We start from the raw sequence: 20,709 nt of genomic DNA, 5'->3' as shown, positions 1-20,709 counted from the left end.
GTTGCAAACACTATTTTGGATGTAGCACTAGCGTGCTAGCAAACCATCAGACTAACTTATAGTTAGCATTCGTTAGCATCTAAATTATAATTTATTATTGAGTGTAATGCAATGGATTGGTGACAATGACATTTGGATATATTTGGCAAGATATTCATGCAAGCATTATATTATTACAACCCAAAAGTAATGTGAAATGCACTCATAAGTTATGACATAAGCTTTGTCTAGGCTTGCTAGCCATAAGATAACTGCAGACTGGGTGGAGCATTGCATCCTGGGAGGTGAAATGGACTCTGGGAATTGGACTATACTGTAGACGAGGACAATGTAGAAGTAAAAAAAATAAAGACAAACGAGGTATCGTGCAGTATGACTGACAAAAACGCTAACTTAAATGTCTATCAAATCTTACAGTAGTGCATATATACCAACAGCATAATAACTGGTTATAAAGTGGTGGAATTGTCCTTTAAACAAAGAACAATAAACATTTTGTGTCTCAGTGTTGAATTTGTATGAGTCAAAGACATTTGCCCCATTATTCTACCAGTATCCAGCCATACAAGTACTCCCAGGTGCCACGTAGCTCCATTTCCAGGGCAGGTTTTGGGTGCATATTTCCTCTGTATGGCATTCCTGTGCAACGTGGTGGTGGTGGTGGGGCCATGGAGATTTGTGTATTGTGCTGCTGGTGTGTGAGCTCAGCCCCCCCCCCCCCCCCCCCCCCCGGACAGGACGGGCTCCAGCGGAAACCGGACGCCACCTAATCCGCAGCCACTCTCCAACCCGTTGGCTCAGGGCTTTCCATTGTTGCCCGCAGTCACTCCTTTTTCACCCCACCGATTTTAAGTAATTTTGTTTATTGGTTCATTTGGCCTCTCTTAACAGGAAGTAGACATGTTGTTGGAATCCAGCATGTACTGCCACCTGAATGTCTAGCCTGGACTTTAAGGAAAGACAAAGGAAGTGTGTCCTAGACGACCGTGGTGGCTGTTGTTTGGGCAGTGTAGTTGAAGGACGGGTCACGGGACATCTATTTAGTGTTAGACCTCTGTTGGTTTGTGTGATGGTTGTTTTAATGGCATTGTTAGTTTACAAGCATTTCGCTACACCCGCAATAACATCTGCTAATCACGTGTATGTAACCAATAAAATGTGATTTGATGGCTGCTTTCTTCCTATTTATACCTCTCTCTCATTTGCACTCCTCCCTGTTCTGTGAGCAGCCTGAGGGAAGAGGAGTGTGAAGAGAAAGGGATTAGGGAATGTATTGTGTTTGTTGAAAACCAGATGAAAGCCTAAGTGGAATTGTAAAACAGATGTAATTCCCTTACAGCTGCTCCATCGGTCAGCTAATCCTTTTGACTATTTCCTCACACCTTAACCCGCACACCCCACACCTTGACCCCCACCCTCCCCCTCTCTCCACCCCCATCCTCTCTCTGTGACCCCCCCTGGCTTCATGTTACTACCATACCTCCCCCATCAGAGAGACACTTTGTTCTACTCAACTACTCCTCCACCACCCCCCTAATACACCAATGAGACGTTGTCTTGCTCATGCAAACACAGCATTAGTGGCAACACGTAGAAATTACAGAGATGCAAAACAACTGAAAATGGGAGCCAAAAATACATTTTTGTCAATAAGCACGCATGCTTCTCATCTGAAAGAGTTCGGAACAGTTCGTGCATATACAGTGGGGCAAAAAAGTATTTAGTCAGCCACCAATTGTGCAAGTTCTCCCACTTAAAAAGATGAGATAGGCCTGTAATTTTCATCATAGGTACACTTCAACTATGACAGACAAAATGAAAAAAAAAAATCAAGAAAATCACATTGTAGGATTTTTAATGAATTTATTTGCAAATTATGGTGGAAAATTAGTATTTGGTCACCTACAAACAAGCAAGATTTCTGGCTCTCACAGACCTGTTCTTTAAGAGGCTCCTCTGTCCTCCACTCGTTACCTGTATTAATGGCACCTGTTTGAACTTGTTATCAGTATAAAAGACACCTGTCCACAACCTCAAACAGTCACACTCCAAACTCCACTATGGCCAAGACCAAAGAGCTGTCAAAGGACACCAGAAACAAAATTGTAGACCTGCACCAGGCTGGGAAGACTGAATCTGCAATAGGTAAGCAGCTTGGTTTGAAGAAATCAACTGTGGGAGCAATTATTAGGAAATGGAAGACATACAAGACCACTGATAATCTCCCTCGATCTGGGGCTCCTTGCAAGATCTCACCCCGTGGGGTCAAAATGATCACAAGAACGGTGAGCAAAAATCCCAGAACGGGGGGACCTAGTGAATGACCTGCAGAGAGCTGGGACCAAAGTAACAAAGCTTACCATCAGTAACACACTACGCCGCCAGGGACTCAAATCCTGCAGTGATTTGATCACTACAAAGTTTATTTGGAAAGTAATAAATATATAGATTTTTAAAAGCATTCATGATTTGTGTAAATGTAATATACTAACTATTACTCTTGTTAAAAATATGAAATGGTATTACATTTGGTGAAGAGCACATGACTTGTTTTGGACTCAAAACTCAAAGTTTAGGACTTGAGACTTGACTTGAGACTTGACTCGGACTTGCCTGTCTTGACTTGGGACTTGAGTGCTAAGACTTGAGACTTACTTGTGACTTGTAAAACAATGACTTTGTCCCACCTCTGCACGAAGCAGCCGCGACTGTCAGTAAGAGTGTCCGTGATTGCTATGGTTCTCAAGATGGACAAACCGTACTATTGCCGGTCTTTTAAGGGTGTATGCGAGCTTGTTCACCTAGCCGATTTCAGTTAGGCACCAGCCGACCCAAAGCATGCGGTAGCCTTTAGCCATTTCCCCCCTCTCACTTCTTCCCCTCTCTCTCCTTTGCTCACTCCTGTGTTTGTTTTAGTTGGCTATTGACTCCCTGTAGTCAAGGACAGTTTAACTCACTACTACCCTGAGGCAGACATGACCCTCATGTGCTTTAAAAGCTAAAGAGCCCAGGACTTGAATTTAGCTTTTTTTCTTCTTCTCTAGAGCACGCCCACTTAACTCAAGTCCTTGGGGGATTTTCTGTTGTCCAGCCACTGAGTACCCATTCAATCATCCATCGGTCCGTGCATTCATCACGGTCTCCATCTCCATCCATCTTAACTCCGGCTGACAAACCAGCCCACTCCACTTCCAGAATCCACCAGGTCCCGCCAGTCACTCACTATAAATAAACGCCCAGGCTCTTTAGACACAGGACCTCTCAAATACAAACAGGGCCTACCTCCCAGGGGACCCCGAAGGGCAAAAAAAGGAGACATTCTCACTTACGTTTCTCAGCGGTCTGGCTCTTAAAGAGCTTAACAGACTTTTATTTAGTTGAGAAATGCACTGTGTTTTTACTCCCAGTTATGTTATTTGAAAACAACAATGTAGCTCTCTCCCATATTCTTTCCCTGGACTCTATCTGTGGCTGTGACCACCTTCCCTCGCATGCTTTGATTGGCTGCTGGATGAAGGACGCTCAGCGTCAGCCTCATGCTTCCTGCTTCCTGTTGTGTCCAGCAAAGATTAAGCCCCCTCCTCCTCCCCTCTCTCTGGCTCCCTTTGGAACATTCCTTTACCCTTCTTCAGTTTCTATTCTTCTTAAACTCAGTAACTGGTGGTCACTGACTCCTGGTCATCACATTTATTAGATTAATTTCCTGTGATGAAAGGCAGTAAATGGAAATGGGCCTGAACCCTATGGCCACTAGGCTCACAGGCCACCCGTTGGGTGGTATATTCTGGAATGCCTGTGGATTACAGTCTCTGACTCTTACAGGCTGACTACACCACTCACGTCGCATGGGCAAGCGTTGCGAAATAAATTTAGACATACATGTTATTCAATTATTGCACCCACACTGCTCGCGCGTGCCAACAAGTGCCTGCGTTGCCAAGGGCTAAAATAGAAGTCAGTTCTATTTCTGACGCAGATCGCGCTGCAAGTCCTGCCTCTCCCATCTCATTGGTTTATAGAAGCAGGTACCCACGTGCCATCACCTCATTGGTAATACCCACGTGGGTGACTGAAAGACTAACGAGGTCAGTGGCGGTAATGCACCTAATTTCTGAAAGTTGCCAATCGCAATTTAAAGTCAAAAGAAGAAAAAGCCTGGGAGGAGAGATGACTAGAAACGATTCGGTTGACCATTTTATGTGTGGATTAATTGGCGGAGTAGAGATTGTGCATTTCAGGTAAAATAACTCAATGTTTATATCCCAGGACAAATTATCTAGCAACAGCAAGCTAGCTAAATAGGACAAATTAGCTAGCAAGTGCAAACTAGCTAGCTAAATTGCCATAAATGTTTAATGCTTTTCGACCTGTCCTCAAATTAATATAATTGGTTCAGAGTTTGTTTTGATATTTTAACATGCGTGTCGTGATCACGTTTGGTGTGGGGGGACAAAATGCATTTATGCACGATGGCGCACGCGTGCAGCTGGTTTGGGTTCCGTGTTAGTGTATTTGTATTTATTAAGGATCCCAATTAGCTGTTGCCAAGGCAGCAGCTACTCTTCCTGGGGTACAGCAACATTAAGGCAGTTATATACAATTTAAAATATGATGTTACATTTCATAACACTTTTCACAGGCCACTACTCTACTACCAGATATCTACAATACAAAATCCATGTGTACGTGTGTGTAGAGTGCGTGCCTTGTGTGCCTGCCTTACACCATCATCCCAGAAACCCTAGACCCACTCCAATTTGCATACCGCCCCAACAGATCCACATATGATGCAGTCTCTATTGCACTCCACACTGCCCTTTCCCACCTGGACAAAAAGGAATACCTATGTGAGAATGCTATTCATTTACTACAGCTCAGCGTTCAACACCATAGTGCCCTTAAAGCTCATCAATAAGCTAAGGACCCTGGGACTAAACACCTCCCTCTGCAACTGGATCCTGGACTTCCTGACAGGCAGCTCCAGGTGGTAAGGGTAGGTAACAACACATCCGCCACGCTGATCCTCAACACAGGGGCCCCTCAGGGGTGCGTGCTCAGCCCCCTCCTGTATTCCCTGTTCACTCATGACTGCACGGCCAGGCACGACTCCAACACCATCATTAAATTTGTCGATGACACAACAGTGGTAGGCCTGATCACCGACAACAATGAGACAGACTATAGGGAAGAGGTCAGAGAACTGGCCGTGTGGTGCCAGGACAACTCCCTCTCCCGTAATCAAAACAAAGAGATGATTGTGGACTACAGGAAAAGGAGGACCGAGCACTCTCCCATTCTCATTGACGGGGCTGCAGTGGAGCAGGTTGAGAGCTTGAAGTTCCTTGGTGTCCACATCACCAACAAACTAACATGGTCCAAGCACACCATGACAGTTGTGAAGCGAGCACGACAAAATCTATTCCCCCTCAGGAGACTGAAAAGATTTGGCATGGGTCCTCAGATCCTCAAAAGGTTCGACAGCTGCACCATCGAGAGCATTCGGACTGGTTACATCACTGCCTGGTATGGCAACTGCTCGGCATCCGACCGCAAGGCACTACAGAGGGTAGTGCGTACGGCCCAGTACATCACTGGGGCCAAGCTTCCTGCCATCCAGGACCTCTATACCAGGCGGTGTCAGAGGAAGGCCCTAAAAATTGTCAAAGACTCCAGCCACCCTAGTCATAGACTGTTCTCTCTGCTACCACACGGCAAGCGGTACCGGAGCGCCAAGTCCAGGTCCAAGAGGCTTCTAAACAGCTTCTACCCCCAAGCCATAAGACTCCTGAGCATCTTGTCAAATGGTTACCCAGACTATTTGCATTGCCTCTCCCCCTCCTGTCTCCACACCACTGCCACTCTCTGTTGTCATCTATGCATAGTCACTTTAATGAACTCTACCTACATGTACATACTTCTTCAACTAACCGGTGCCCCCGCACATTGACTCTGTACCAGCACCCCCCTGTATATATTGTTAGTTTTTACTGCTGCGCTTAAATAACTTGTTACTTTTCTCTTATTCTTATCCATATTTTTTGAAACTGCACTGTTGGTTAGGGGCTTGTAAGTAAGCATTTCACTTTAAGGTCTACACCTGTTGTATTCGGTGCATGTGACTAGTAAAATTAGATTTTTGATTTGATTTATGTGTGTCTGTGCTTGTGTCTTTCTTCACAGTCCCCGGTTTTCCATAAGGAGTATTTGTATTAAAAAAATGTAATCTGATTTTACTGTTCACATCAGTTACCTGATGTTCCATGCAGCCATGGCTCTATTTAGTACTGTACACCTCCCATAGTCTGCTCTTGACTTGGGGATTGTGAAGAGACCTTTGGTGACATGTCTTGTGGGGTATGTATGGGTGTCTGAGCTGTGTGCTAGTAGTTTAAACAGACAGCTCAGTGCATTCAGCATGTCAACATTTCTTAGAAAAACAAGTAGTGATGAAGTCATTCTCTCCTCCACTTTGAGCCATGAGAGATTTACATGAATATTATTGTTAGCTCTCCGTGTACATTGCTGTAATCTCCCTGCAGCCATGACCAGATGCATCGCAGCCGTTCTCGTTCCCCCACCATTGCTTCCGCACAGAAATAGCCTAGTCCCCTCCTATTTTTGCCATGTGGCATTTCTACTATTTGCAACAAGTGTTTATTTATTTATGTTTTTTGTTGAATGGCTTGACATTCTTCTGCCTGCTGGTCGCTTGTGAAATAATATGCTAATGAGTTAGCTGGGAGCCTTTTGGTGAGGCTTGAAGGGACGGGACAGAGGTATTTGTTGATTACCAGTGGGTAGGCAGGGAAGACGGAGGCCTATGGATTGGGATTCGAGATGGCAGCTGTTTCGTTTGCCCACTCGCAGTAGGATTCGATACCCCTCTTTCTTTCTATCCCTCTGCTGCCCTTCTGTTTCTCTATCCCTCCATGTCTTTTCGCCCTTCGAGATCTTGTTAATGAGTAGTCATGAATGTTATAGAAACAGCTGGCAGAGAAAGAGAGGAAAGGGGACGTGAAAGAATGAGTAACAATCCAAAATCTTTTCATGCTTAGAATTTGCTCTCAACTAAGAATGCACTATTGTCGTCCTTGTTCGCCATGTCATTTTACTGCCGACAAATGGCAACTGCAACTTGTAGGCCTCAATGAGGCAAAAGACGAATGGAGCAAAGGGGGAACGTCTCATAGTTACTTGAATAAATGAAATGTGGCCGATTTTCTTTCAGGCGAGTGTGAGGTTACTTGCGGGTTCCAAGTAAACTTCAGCGAAGGCGGTAACTGATCAAAGCTGATATTTCTCTGAGAATAGACATCGGTTTCCTTCTTGACTTGCCCCTGGTGTTGCCTTTGGGATGCAGACACTGGAACCATATATCATTGATTCTTTACATATTTCACCTTCTTTCTCATGTCATTCCTCCATTGCCTGTAATCAATTTCTCTCGCTCTCTCGCCCCCCCCCCCCCCCCCCCCCCATGTCTGATAAAGCAATGAAGTCAACCTAGGAAAAGAGAGCTGGCTGAAGAAAGGATGCTATTTGAGATAATTGGAATACAGACCCATATCGCAGGGCCTGGAAATAGAAGAACCAAAGCAAACAGTGTGTGCGTGCGAGAGAGCAGGGGAAACAGGTGAAGAGAACAGTAATCCTTCCTCTGAAGTCAGATTTGCTCGCTGTGTGTGTGTAATCATGTAAGGGGATAGAGCACAGACATGACCAGAAGCCATTGGAATGTTTTTGGAGCATTTAAGAGCAGCCTTCTCATTTTCACTTTCCTCCATGAGACCCTCAGAGATTTCACGCCGTCTTACTCTGATTCCAACTACTGTTGGTGCACAGCTTGAGCTTACCTGTATCTCTCCCACTCTATTCTCCCATGTGTGAAATCAGCAGACATCTTATCTAAGCGATACGGTTTCATATTTGCACAGGGGTCTTTTTAAAAGACGGCTCAAGTATGCACATAATGGTTTCACTTATTAATTTTCTCTCTTTCTGATTTCTTTCCCCACTTGATTCTGGCTTGCACTCCTCTGTTTTCTCTCCTCTTCTCGTGGAATATTGATGGCTGACTTACTGTCCTGGAAATGTGGGAAGACTGGTTGTATTGGTTTAGAGAGAGAGAAAAGGGGGATGGTTTAAAGGTTTAAAGAGTAGTAGTATGGCTGTTGTTTCTGCACCAAACACCCACTTGGATGCAGGAAAACACTGTAATAATCATCTACATAAACACTTTTGTTTTTTCATCCAAATGGCACCCTATTCCCTTCATAGTGCACTACTTTTCACCAGGGGTCATAGGGCTCTGGTCAAAAGCAGTACACAACATATAAGGAGTAAAGTGCAATTTGGGATACACACCATGTTTTCCTTGCCGTGTTTTAATTTCCCGTTTCTTAACTAGTTCCCCTCAGTTCCTAATGAAAGTCTCCCCTGTGTGTGTTGTGTTTTCAGAGTGTCAGCCAGGCTTCTTCAAAGCCTTCGTGCCCAGCGACGCGTGCAAACTGTGTCCTGCTAACACCCAGCTGCTGGGCTCTGGGGCGCTGCTCTGCCCATGTGCAGAAGGCTTCTACCGCGCTCCCGACGACCTGGCAACAGGGCCCTGCTCAGGTTAGGAGGAGGAAGGGAGGCCATTTTAGAAAAATGACTTTAATGTGCACTGTCACCATTGGTGGATCCCACACTGACAACTAATGAGAGTTTTTATTGCTCTCATAGTGCTCTCTTAACCAAAATAATGACATAATGACACTAAATAGAAAATCACAGAATGCTACAGTCGTTGACATAATGATGACATTAATCATACATCGTGAACTAACATACTATGCATCCATTTTCCTGCTCCTGTTGCCTTAGGCCTGCCCTCAGCGCCGCAAGAACTGGTCGCCACGACCACCCAGCTGGCCGCGGGCAAGCTGCATCTGTCATGGAGCCCGCCGGAGGACACGGGTGGCCGCAGTGACATCACCTACAGTGTGGAGTGCAGATGCTGTGACGGCGCCGCGTGCCAGCCATGCGGGGAGAAGGTGCGCCTCGAGCCAGCCAGCTTGGGCCTGATGCACACCTGGGTGGCGGTGAGCGAGCTGGAGCCCCACCTCAACTACACTTTCACCGTGGAGGCCCACAGCGGAGTGTCGCTGTTCGCCAGCCAGGGGGCACCGCGCTCCAACAGGCCCCCGTCCACAAGCACATTGACCACTGCCCTGCACTACACAGGTGAGTCACCATCAGTGTTGGGATTCATTACTTGAAAAAGTAATACATTACGTATTACTCGTTACATTTACTTTACAGTATTACTTTGTGTAAAAAGTAATGCATTATTACTTTGCGTTACTTTTATGAATCCAGGTGAAAGCTATGATCCCTTATTGTTGTCACCTGTTAAACCCACTTCAATCAGTGTAGATGAAGGGGAGGAGACAGGTTAAAGAAGGATTTTTAAGACAATTGACACATGGATTGTGTATGTGTGCCATTCAGAGGGTGAATGGGCAAGACAACATATTTAAGTGCCTTTTGAATCGTTTATGGTAGTAGGTGCCAGGCACACCGTTTTGAGAACTGCAATGTTGCTGTGTTTTTCACACTCAAGAGTTTCCCATGTCGATCAAGAATGGTCTACCACCAAAAGGACATCCAGCCAACTTGACACAACTGTGAGAAGCATTGGAGTCAACATGGGCCAGCATCTCTGTGGAACCCTTTCGACACCTTGTAAAGTTCATGCCCGGACGAATGAAGTCTGTTTTGAGGGCAAAAGGGGGTGCAACTCAATATTAGGAAGGTGTTTCAAATTTTTGTACCCTCGGTGTATACTCTAAGCAAAACACTTGTACAGATTTCCAATCTTTTCATTCAAAATATTTCTCTCGAGCCGCCAGTTCTATTTATAGATACACTGACCCATAGAGATGTATAGAGGGCCCACTTGCCACTTGACGGGAAAGCCCTCTATGGACAAAGATCAGAGGTGCGTCCTCTATAAATTTGTATGGACAACAGCTGTCATGCTTTTACTCAAAATAGCCTTTCTCTGCTCGCTCGAGAACTAAATGAGGAAACGAGACAAGATCGGATCATGGGTTTTGACAAAAATAACTAATAATATTACCCAGTTTGTAAAAAGTAACATGTTACTTTACGCCGTTACTCATAAAGTAATCTGATTACGTAACACGTTACTTTTGTAACACTTTACCCTCAACACTGGCCACCGTACTTAGGAATAATGGTAGTAGAAGTAGTAGAAACCTTTTAATTATGCATGATCAAATGGGATCTGAAATGTAGTTATGGCTTCTCATACAAGCATGATAACTAAATACTCTCACACATATTGCAGTGAAACCATTTCAAAAGCTCTTGGTTGGTTGAACCTATGAAGGATATTGCACAACGTCTCGGTATTGTTGACATCTCCCCTCCTTCCTTCTCTTTAGACCCCCCCAAGGTGACGTCCGTGCGTCTGGTCGAGCGAAGCCCCACCAGCCTTTCCCTGTCCTGGGCTGTAGCCCCCCGCAGGCCCCTGCCCCGGCCCACCCGCTACGAACTCAGCTACCGCAAGAAGGTACAGTACCACCCACGCCACCACTAGCGGGTGCATATTTTTGCACTGTTCTATTGTATTTCTTTTGATACATAAGGACTTAAAAATGTAATGTTGTGATAGTGCACAAAGGAAAGAAAGAGTAAGAGAAAGAAAATGAGCGGGGTTTCATGGAAGATAAACGCCACATAAGGGGAGCAATATCGCATAACAAAATCATTATTATTATTATGAGTCCTTACTGAAACCCAGTGAATCAATCATGACTTCTCATCTTTCAATTCTCTCCCCCCTCTCCAACTCTTCCAGGATGACAATCTGGATGTGACCACGTACACTGTTCTGATTCTGGAGAAGAGCTCTGTGCAGATCAGTGAATTGTCCCCAGCCACAGCCTACCTATTCAGGGTCAAGGCCCTGAGCCCCGAGGGCAGCCCTGGAGGATCCATGGAGGATGAATTTGAGACCCTGCCTGATAGTAAGGACGATGGCCATATGAGGCTAATAAGGAGAAGGGAGAATGATAGGATGCTATTTGAGATGATTGGGACACAGCCCCATACTACAGGGCCTCGAAATGAAAGAACCAGTGTGTGTTTATTTTTTTTGTGTCAGTGTGTTACCATTGTGTCTAAGGGTTTGTTATTGATGTGCCACAGTGCCCCAGAGCAACACGGCGGTCATCTTCGGAGCGGCAGTTGGCGGAGCGGCCATGTTGTTCATTGTGGTGGTCGTCCTGCTCGTACGCAAACGGTTAGCAGCAACCTCCTTTTCCCCCCCTCTGCCCCTCGCCCTTTTGTTAAGCACCTCCATAACACTCACCCCTTCGCTGGTTTCCTTTCTCATTCTTCTTTTCTTTTGCCAATTCTCCAAATGGCCTTTCCTCCATTCCTTTCAGCCACCTCTCTCTCCCCTTCCTTTTGCTACTATCTCTGTCTGTTTTCCAGCACTCACTAGGGGAGAATTGTCATTGAGTGCAGCTTGTCATTGCTCAATGAGCATACTCTAACAAGTAGTGGCTTTGAATGGAAGCGGGCCCAAGTGGCACATTGTTTTGGAATAAGAGCTGGTTGGCTCTTCTTGTGGCATACTATAGCAAATCCTTCAGCACAGCAGCACACCTCTGTCTGTCTGTCGATCCGCCCATCTGTCTTTGACACGGCTTAGGAAAAACAGACAGGCTCCAGTCTTTATCAAAGCTTTCCCTCAGTGAATCGAGGCAGCACACACCAATGACTAGGCGTCTTTTGAAACTAGCTGGAAATGGAAGGATAAAAAGAAAAACGGACCATTCAATTTTGGAGCGAGATGATGATGATGATGATAATTACTGATATTTCTTTTCTGTTATTCAGGAGAAGGAACTCCCATACAAGACAAGAACCAGAAGATACTTACTTCTCTAGCTCAGGTAGACAAAATAAAATAAGTACCCCTCTCTCTCTCTACGTATTTTTATCTTTCTTTCACAAATGCCCATCTATTCATATTCTTCTCCAGAGCAACTGAAGCCGCTGAAGACTTATGTGGATCCGCACACGTACGAGGACCCCAACACAGCCATCCTCAAGTTTGCCAGTGAGATCCATCCCAGCCACGTGACCAAGCAGAAAGTCATTGGAGCTGGTGAGTTCAGAACTAAGTTAAAACAATGTGCTTAAGGGCTAAGGATGAAGGTGTTGAAGGGTTTTTCCATCCCCTAAGTCCCTGTTTATAATTTTTTTTGTTGTGTTAATGCTACAGCTTGAGCTCTTGAGTGATAGTGGGTAGACCATTCAGATTGGTATTGATGGATTGCGTCTTCGACTTGCATGTTTAGACATAATTCAGTGTGGCAACTCTGCTTGGCTTCGGGGACCAGTGCTTTATCTCAGAATCCACATTAAATAATAATAAGATAAACAAAAGTAACTGAAGCAGAAAAATGAGTATTTGAGAGGCTATAACCCCTTGAGCCCAAACTCCTACTCTGCAAATGATAGTTTTATTGCAGTGTGACAACATCTGCCATTCTGCCCTTTGAACCCCCAACCCCCACCTCCCCTTCTCCTCCCCAACCGTGCTCTGTCGTCTGTGACAGCTGATTCCCATGCTCCCACACAGGCCACAAGCCTCCACCAATGAGAGATTAAAATGTTTAATGTAGCCTTTGTTTAACTAGGCAAGTCAGTTAAGAACAAATTCTTATTTACAATGACGGCCTACCCCAGCCAAACCCAGACGACCCTGGGCCAATTGTGTGCCGCCCTATGGGACTCCCAATCATGGAGAGAAACACATATTTCTTACACAATCCCACAATAACACACCTCTGTGAAAGGCCCGGAGCAAAACAGCTCCTGATGCTTACTTGTTTACTTTCTCCTTACACAATTTCCATAACCCTCGAGAGACACTAAAGGTAGGGCTGGGCGATATGGCCTAAAAATCATATCTATTTTTTTTTTTTCAAACTTATGGGCGATTCACGATATCATTTTTTTGTATGTTTTCTCTAAGTTTTGTTGTACAATTTGCTAGCTAACAAGGTAGAACAGTTGAATTGGTATTGGACACACCATTCATTCCGTCTCCAACTGTTTGAAGAGGATGCTAGCCTGTTCACTTTGTTCAGATGTTGGAATCAGGTGGCCTACCTTATTTCTCAGAATGAGATACGAGAGAACGAGTTGCCAATTCCTTATAGAATTGTGTTTAATGCTTATTTCACATTTATAAAACAGACTAGACAGCTAGTATAAGTCTTTGGCTAAAATGCTGCTAGCGGTATGCGATACTGCAATGCCACGCTCAACAAACTGAATTTTTCAGAATCAATGTTAATTGATGCTCCTGTTTTAGTAGTGTCTGTTCTGCGTGCAATTTGAGGAGTTGAGACTTAAAAGGGTTTTGTTGGAAAGGTTAACTTCTCTATTACAGTAAAATAATGTGTCTGTGTGTTTGTGTCCATGTGATTGATTCAGTTGGACCAAACCTTAAATGCAAATAGTGAGTTGAAACCGCTTGTCAGAGAGGATGAAGTGATATCTCATCTTTGTTGTTGTGAGTGGCAGGGGTTGTGTGTGTGTGTGTGTGTGGGGGGGGGGGGGGGGTAAATGGGAAGGTGCACAGAAAGAGCAAAGGAGACGAGACCAAAAAGACAACATGAGAACAATTGGACATAAACGCTAAACAAATAAAGGGATTCTGCACAAAAACATTTGAACGAATTTAATTATTTCGATATCGCCCAGCCCTAACTACAAGCCACAACCATATAAAGGATAGTGCTTGAAATATTGCTCAATCTTGTCTTTGGGTTTTAAAACTGTTTTCTTCTGCGCCTCTAGGGGAATTTGGAGAGGTGTTTCGCGGTATTTTGAAAGCGCCAGGGCGGAAGGAGGTGGCGGTGGCCATTAAGACGCTGAAGCCGGGGTACTCGGAGAAGCAGAGGCAGGACTTCCTTTCAGAGGCAAGCATCATGGGACAGTTCTCCCACCAGAACATTATTCGCCTGGAGGGAGTCGTCACCAAATGTAAGAAGGCTCTGTTAGTCTACTGGGCGCTACCTGTACCTATAACAGTATACTCCTGTCAAACATTCACTTACCTGGTCTATATATTAATTTCATATGTATACATTTCCTGCCTGTTTTGGGCAGTAGTTAACATTTATTTATTCCCTTTTTTGATTCCAGTCAAGCATGCCATGATTGTGACTGAGTATATGGAGAACGGAGCACTGGACAAGTACCTAAAGGTGAGTACAGTACATCGTATGCAAGTTACCTATATAAGTGAAGGACAATGCGTTGCCACTGAGTTACCACAGAAACTTCACATGATATCTCTCTAACAGTATGTGTGTGCAACCATGTGTGTTTCCTCCTCAGGATCACGATGGTGAGTTGCCCTCCTTCCAGCTGGTGGGCATGATGCGTGGCATCGCCACAGGCATGAAGTATCTTTCTGACATGAGCTACGTTCACCGTGATCTGGCTGCCCGCAACATCCTGGTCAACAACAACCTGGAGTGTAAGGTGTCTGACTTCGGCCTGTCCCGAGTGCTGGAGGACGACCCTGAGGGCACCTACACCACCAGTGTGAGTTATCATTGGACGTTAGAATGGTTGGCATTACTTAGCCACTTGCTTATGCATTTTCCTTGTAAACACTGTATTTCAGTGTAAACTGCTCACAGAGGACTTTAATTGAATTGAGCAAAACTGTATTTTTTGGTCTTTGACCTGAGTGTTGTCCACTTGTTTCCCCTCCAACAGGGTGGTAAGATCCCCATCCGCTGGACAGCCCCAGAGGCCATTGCCTACAGGAAGTTCACCTCGGCCAGCGACGTGTGGAGCTTCGGCATTGTCATGTGGGAGGTCATGGCCTTTGGCGAGCGGCCCTATTGGGACATGAGCAACTGCGAGGTATGCTACAATTCTAATGCTAACCAGGAGTTGGAACCAGTTCAGGGAACAGAACCGAAAACCGGAAAATAACAAACATTATCAAGGAACGGAAACGAAAGTGATCCATACTGTTCCGGTACAGAACCGTTATTTTTAAAGCATGGGAACCGGTTAATAACGTTCTTTAACGTTCCAGGCATTTTGCTCTAGTCCCACAAAAAATGCAACAAAGTGCCTATGCAAAGCCCTCACTCTGTCACTCAGAAACTTATTCCAGGATCTGCCTGCAAGCTGAAAATCCTTGTGCGTGTTTAGGCTACCTGCCCTCCAACGTCTGAAGCATAGGCTACTGTACTGACGTTACCATAGGCTACTGTACTGATATTACCATAGGCTACTGTACTGATATTACCATAGGCTACTGTACTGATATTACCATAGGCTACTGTACTGACGTTACCATAGGCTACTGTACTGATATTACCATAGGCTACTGTACTGACGTTACCATAGGCTACTGTACTGATATTACCATAGGCTACTGTACTGACATTACAAGCGTGATTCAGAAGATGGGAGAGAGATTTAACTTTTTCAATGTACAAAAGGGTAAGACGTGTTTTTAGTTCTGGTGCCGCTCTGCACACACAGCTAGCTAGCTAGCTCAAGCTTGTTAGCTAGCTAGCTCAAAGGACATTCAACATTCCTCCATAGAAGCCGCTCCTCCTAGGTATAATTCTGTGGACCTAATTCAGATAATGCGTGTCATAACAAGATGCCCAGTGCTTCAAGCCTCCTCAACCCTCTTGCTCTCATCCCACCCGCAAAATTTCTGTCGCATCCTGCGCCATAGGCTACACTGTCCATCACACATGTAAACAACTAGCTTGCCTGCTCTATCTGCAATGATTGGTGAAGTAATTTAATGAGCTAAATGTAAAAAACTGATTTCACAGGTTAAAAAAGAACAGAAAGAAATGATATAAACCAGTATTTTGGGGGGGGGGGGTTCGAACCGAGTCAGAACATTTATTTTGCTGAACGGAACAGTTGAAAGAAAAAAAATTGTGGTTCTGTTCAGAACGAAACAAATGAACAATAATTTTGGTGCTAATTACCATAACATCTCATTGAGCCTCGTTTCAAGTCTGAGATCTCAAAGTGACCTCTAGCCTCTGATTTTCAGGTAATGAAGGCCATCAACGAGGCGTTCAGGCTGCCGGCGCCCATGGACTGCCCATCAACCGTCTACCAGCTCATGTTGCAGTGCTGGCTGCAGGAACGCTCGAAGAGGCCCCGTTTCCCGGACATTGTCAGCCTGCTGGACAAGTTGCTCAGGAGCCCTGAGTCCCTGAAGGCAATCGCAGATTTCGACCCCCGGTAAGAGTTCTTTAATCTCTAGAAGGGAATTAAACAGCAAAACAGAGTGGAGCGTAAAAAAAAAGCTGATTTTTGTTAAATTCTTGGTAGGATAGTGTGGCTGTCTGAACATGTTTTAAACACATTTACATGTTGGTCATAGTGAATTACAGGAGCAATTAGGGTTAAATGCCGTGCTTAAGGGCACGTCAACATATTTTTCACCTCAGGGATTCGAACCAGCGACCTTTCAGTTACTGGCCCAACGCTCTTAACCGCTAGGCTACCTGCCGCCCCACAAAAAACAAAGAGCTGTCAGGTTCCTTCCTTAATCAGTTTCTCCATAGCTGCACCAAACGCTTTTTATCTCACCGTTTCCTCGCAGGGTTATTACAGCCTTTTCTTTGTCTTCATTGTCGGTCGGCTGTTGATGATTATTGCTCGCTCTTCTCTACTTTCCCTACTCCAGCGTATCCATCCGCCTGCCCAGCACCAGTGGTTCGGACGGCTCACCCTTCAAGTCGGTGTCCGAGTGGCTGGAGTCCATCAAGATGAGCCAGTACAGCGAGAACTTCACCTGTGCCGGAGTGTTCACCATGGACCAGGTGCTGCAGATGAAGAACGAGTGAGTAGTGTTTTTTTAAGCGTTTAATTTTATTTTGGGGGGACATTGTCTGTTGCTAGATGAGATATTCATCATAAAATATCTAATCTGAGAAACTGTTGATTGCAAATAATCTAAGATTGGTTGAGAGTATAGGAATAGAATAGTACATATATATGTATAGAGTATCTGCACAATGGAGAACAACTGATTCCCAAGCTGGGCCCTTTCTTAGTTTTCCAAAACATGTTATGGATGTGACTTCTGAAGAGTATTTGGGGTTTTTGTTCTTGAAAAAGTTGCTTTCAAAAGCCAGAGAACAGTTTACGCACAATATAAGCTCTGGCATTTCTACAACTCGAGAAAACAAGTGAGATGGAAGAAATTATGGAGTGAAAGAAAGACCAGGCTCATTTGTGGTGGCCTGGTGGTGGCTTGTGGTTTGCCCCCTCGCCTCTCTTCCTCCCTTTTTACAATTCTTTCTCTCATCCCTCCTTTGCCCACACCAGCAGCCCAGGGCAGCACTTCTGCAGCAGCCTGAACACTGGTCCTGGCTGTGTAGGGCAAAGGCCCTCGTGACTTATGTATCATAAAAGGAAAGGAGAAGGAGAAGAAGAGAGAACAGCCACTAGAGTAGAAGGGGCAATGTGGAGATAAGGGAAATTAAGGCAAATGTAGCATAGAACAGTTGTGGATGAGGAGAGGACTTTAGGGCAACACACACCCCAAAAAGATATTCAGACGAAGGCACTGTCCCGAAATATCATATCAGTCTTTCAATAATTACAGTATCTGGGAGTTAGATAGTCTTCAGACATAACACATGAAAATGAGCGCTGTGTGGAAACGGGAAACGTCTTTGAAGTGTGTGTCATATATTCCCTGGTGAGATTTTTGGTCCCATGCTCGATCTCTTGTCATCTGGTTGCACTCGACCTAACCAGGAACTATTTACGACACTCCCTCTGCTCGCCAGAGAAGTGATTGATGGGTGAGATGGAAAATCCTCATTAACTAATTAAAAATGTCATTAAACCTGGTAATGAGTGACTTAGATGTGGGACACCTTTGCCAGATTCTGGCACGTGTGGACATGTGAGGGGTTTGCCCTTTCTTGAAAATGTGAAATTGTCCTTCCACCCTCCCAGCTAGTCTCTAGAGGTTATTCTCAATACGTTGCTATCTTTGCTTTGCTAGTGCCTAGTGTCTGCAGGGTTTCGTTTTTTCCTTTCAATTAATACCTAGACAACCAAGTGAGGGGAGTTTCTTACTAATTAATTACCTTAATTCATCAATCAAGTATAAGGATGAGGCGAAAACCTGCAGACACTAAGCCCTCCGCGGAATGAGTTTGACACGTGACATGAAAGGAATCTGAACCAAGTCAAGATGTGAATTCCCCCGTTGCTATCCAATGACTCTCTCAATCGCTCTCGTCTTCTTTTTCACAGGGATATCAAGAACATTGGCGTAAGACTGCCCGGCCACCTGAAGAGAATTGCATATAGCATCCTGGGCTTGAAAGACCAGACCAGCACCCTGAGTGTATTTGCAGTGTGACTCAATACTAGTGGTACATGAATTTGAATCGGCACTAAAGCGGGCAACACTCTGACTGAATTTTGAACTCTGTGTTGGACTGGACTGGAGCGGAGCTGCGGGAACGGCTTTGGACAGGCAGAACCAAACTGAACACGTCGTAGGAACATGGTCCAGCCAAAAGAGACTGACATATTGTACATTTTTGGAGATTTGTAACAGACTTGTTAAGTGATTGCTAATATTTTTGAATTCATACAGCAATAGATGTATTAATTAGACTGTGTATATTATACTGTATATAGTTTGTATTATCCATCTCCATTGTACAGATACAGTTCATTGCTCAATCTTTGTTTTATATATTTTTGGGATGCATGCTTCCATCTCTAGCACCCAATATTGAGAAGAGAAAATGAAAATAAGTGACACAACCACTTATACTTAGTTCAACCAATATGAATCTTTGTGTGACGTGGACTGCTGTGTCCTTTTCGGAATGAGTCTGGTGTTGCCGATGCCATTGCAATTCACTGAGTGAAATGCATTCTGGTCGGCGTAATCTCTTGCTAAACTAATGAAAATGCACTCGAAGCAGAGAGTGGACCTGAAAGGGTCTGGCCATAGGTTAACATGGGGCACTGGTGTATGCCAGTCTTGAGGTTATTGTCTTAAAGTCCAGGTTGAGCTGTTGTTGGCTACTGTTATGCCTTATGTGGGCTTGATTCAGATGTTAAGCTATCATATGAATTTGAGTTTATGTAAAAACAGTGTGAAAAGATATGAGGTACTCATCATGTTCAGTTTAACGGGCTGTAAAGGCTTGTATTGATCGATTGTAACAAAGAACATCACTTACAGTGCCTTCGGAAAGTATTCAGACCCTTTGACTTTTTCCACATTTTGTTACTTTACAGCCTTATTCTAAAATTGATAAAAATATACAACAATCTACACACAATACGCCATAATGACAAAACGAAAACCCTTTGGAAACAGGATGCACCGGAGTTAAATTTTGAGTCTCATAAGACCCTGCCTTTCTAAGGTCTTTGAAAGCCAAGTTAACAGATTACCGACCATTTCGAATCTCACCGTCCCTTCTCCGCTATGCAATCTGGTTTCAGAGCTGGTCATGGGTGCACCTCAGCCATGCTCAAGGTCCTAAACGATATCATAACCGCCATCGATAAGAGACATTACTGTGCAGCCGTATTCATCGACCTGGCCAAGGCTTTCGACTCTGTCAATCACAACATTCTTATTGGCAGACTCAACAGCCTTGGTTTCTCAAATTACTGCCTCGCTTGGTTCACCAACTACTTCTCCGATAGAGTTCAGTGTGTCAAATCGGAGGGCCTGTTGTCCGGACCTCGGGCAGTCTCTATGTGGGTGCCACAGGGTTCAATTCTCGGGCCGACTCTCTTCTCTGTATACATCAATGATGTCGCTCTCGCTGCTGGTGATTCTCTGATCCACCTCTACGCAGACGACACCATTCTGTATACCTCTGGCCCTTCTTTGGACACTGTGTTAACTAACCTCCAGATGAGCTTCAATGCCATACAACTCTCCTTCCGTGGCCTCCAACTGCTCTTAAATGCAAGTAAAACTAATTGCATGCTCTTCAACCGTTTGCTGCCCGCACCTGCCCGCCCCATCACTACTCTGGACGGTTCTGACTTAGAATATGTGGACAACTACAAATACCTAGGTGTCTGTTTAGACTGTAAACTCTCCTTCCAGACTCACATTAAACATCTCCAATCCAAAATAAAATCTAGAATCGGCTTCCTATTTCGCAAAAAAGCATCCTTCACTCATGCTGCCAAACATACCCTCGTAAAACTGACCATCCTACCGATCCTCGACTTCGGCGATGTCATTTACAAAATAGTCTCCAATACTCTACTCAACAAATTAGATAGTCTATCACAGTGCCATCCGTTTTGTTACCAAAGCCCCATATACTACACACCACTGTGACCTGTATGCTCTCGTTGGCTGGCCCTCGCTTCATACTCGTCGCCAAACCCACTGGCTCCAGGTCATCTACAAGTCTCTGCTAGGTAAAGCCGCCTTATCTCAGCTCACTGGTCACCATAGCAGCACCCACCCGTAGCACGCGCTCCAGCAAGTATATCTCACTGGTCACCCAGTGAGTACAGAGACTTTTGATGAAAACCTGCTCCAGGACAACAACCCTAAGCACACAGCCAAGACAACGCAGGAGTGGCTTCGGGGGCAAGTCTCTGAATGTC

At 44.8% G+C, this 20,709-nt stretch overlaps 1 protein-coding gene across 1 annotated transcript in view; it reads left to right on the top strand.

The window, feature by feature from the left end:
* The window catches only part of LOC120059286 (ephrin type-A receptor 2-like), a 36,357-nt gene extending 16,967 nt beyond the window's left edge, over positions 1 to 19,390 (top strand). The window contains exons 4-17 of the mRNA XM_039008222.1: positions 8,458 to 8,613; positions 8,863 to 9,222; positions 10,449 to 10,576; positions 10,865 to 11,033; positions 11,215 to 11,308; positions 11,911 to 11,966; positions 12,056 to 12,181; positions 13,885 to 14,070; positions 14,233 to 14,294; positions 14,428 to 14,637; positions 14,815 to 14,964; positions 16,133 to 16,326; positions 16,775 to 16,930; positions 18,361 to 19,390. Of these exons, the coding sequence (XP_038864150.1) occupies positions 8,458 to 8,613; positions 8,863 to 9,222; positions 10,449 to 10,576; positions 10,865 to 11,033; positions 11,215 to 11,308; positions 11,911 to 11,966; positions 12,056 to 12,181; positions 13,885 to 14,070; positions 14,233 to 14,294; positions 14,428 to 14,637; positions 14,815 to 14,964; positions 16,133 to 16,326; positions 16,775 to 16,930; positions 18,361 to 18,469 (2,156 nt within the window). The 3' untranslated portion in view covers positions 18,470 to 19,390. The remainder of the gene's footprint in view (positions 1 to 8,457; positions 8,614 to 8,862; positions 9,223 to 10,448; positions 10,577 to 10,864; positions 11,034 to 11,214; positions 11,309 to 11,910; positions 11,967 to 12,055; positions 12,182 to 13,884; positions 14,071 to 14,232; positions 14,295 to 14,427; positions 14,638 to 14,814; positions 14,965 to 16,132; positions 16,327 to 16,774; positions 16,931 to 18,360) is intronic.
* Positions 19,391 to 20,709: the final 1,319 nt, after the last annotated feature.

The sequence above is a fragment of the Salvelinus namaycush genome, chromosome 14, assembly GCF_016432855.1.
Source record: "Salvelinus namaycush isolate Seneca chromosome 14, SaNama_1.0, whole genome shotgun sequence".
NCBI lineage: Eukaryota > Metazoa > Chordata > Actinopteri > Salmoniformes > Salmonidae > Salvelinus > Salvelinus namaycush.
This window is presented reverse-complemented; position numbering and strand designations above follow the sequence as displayed.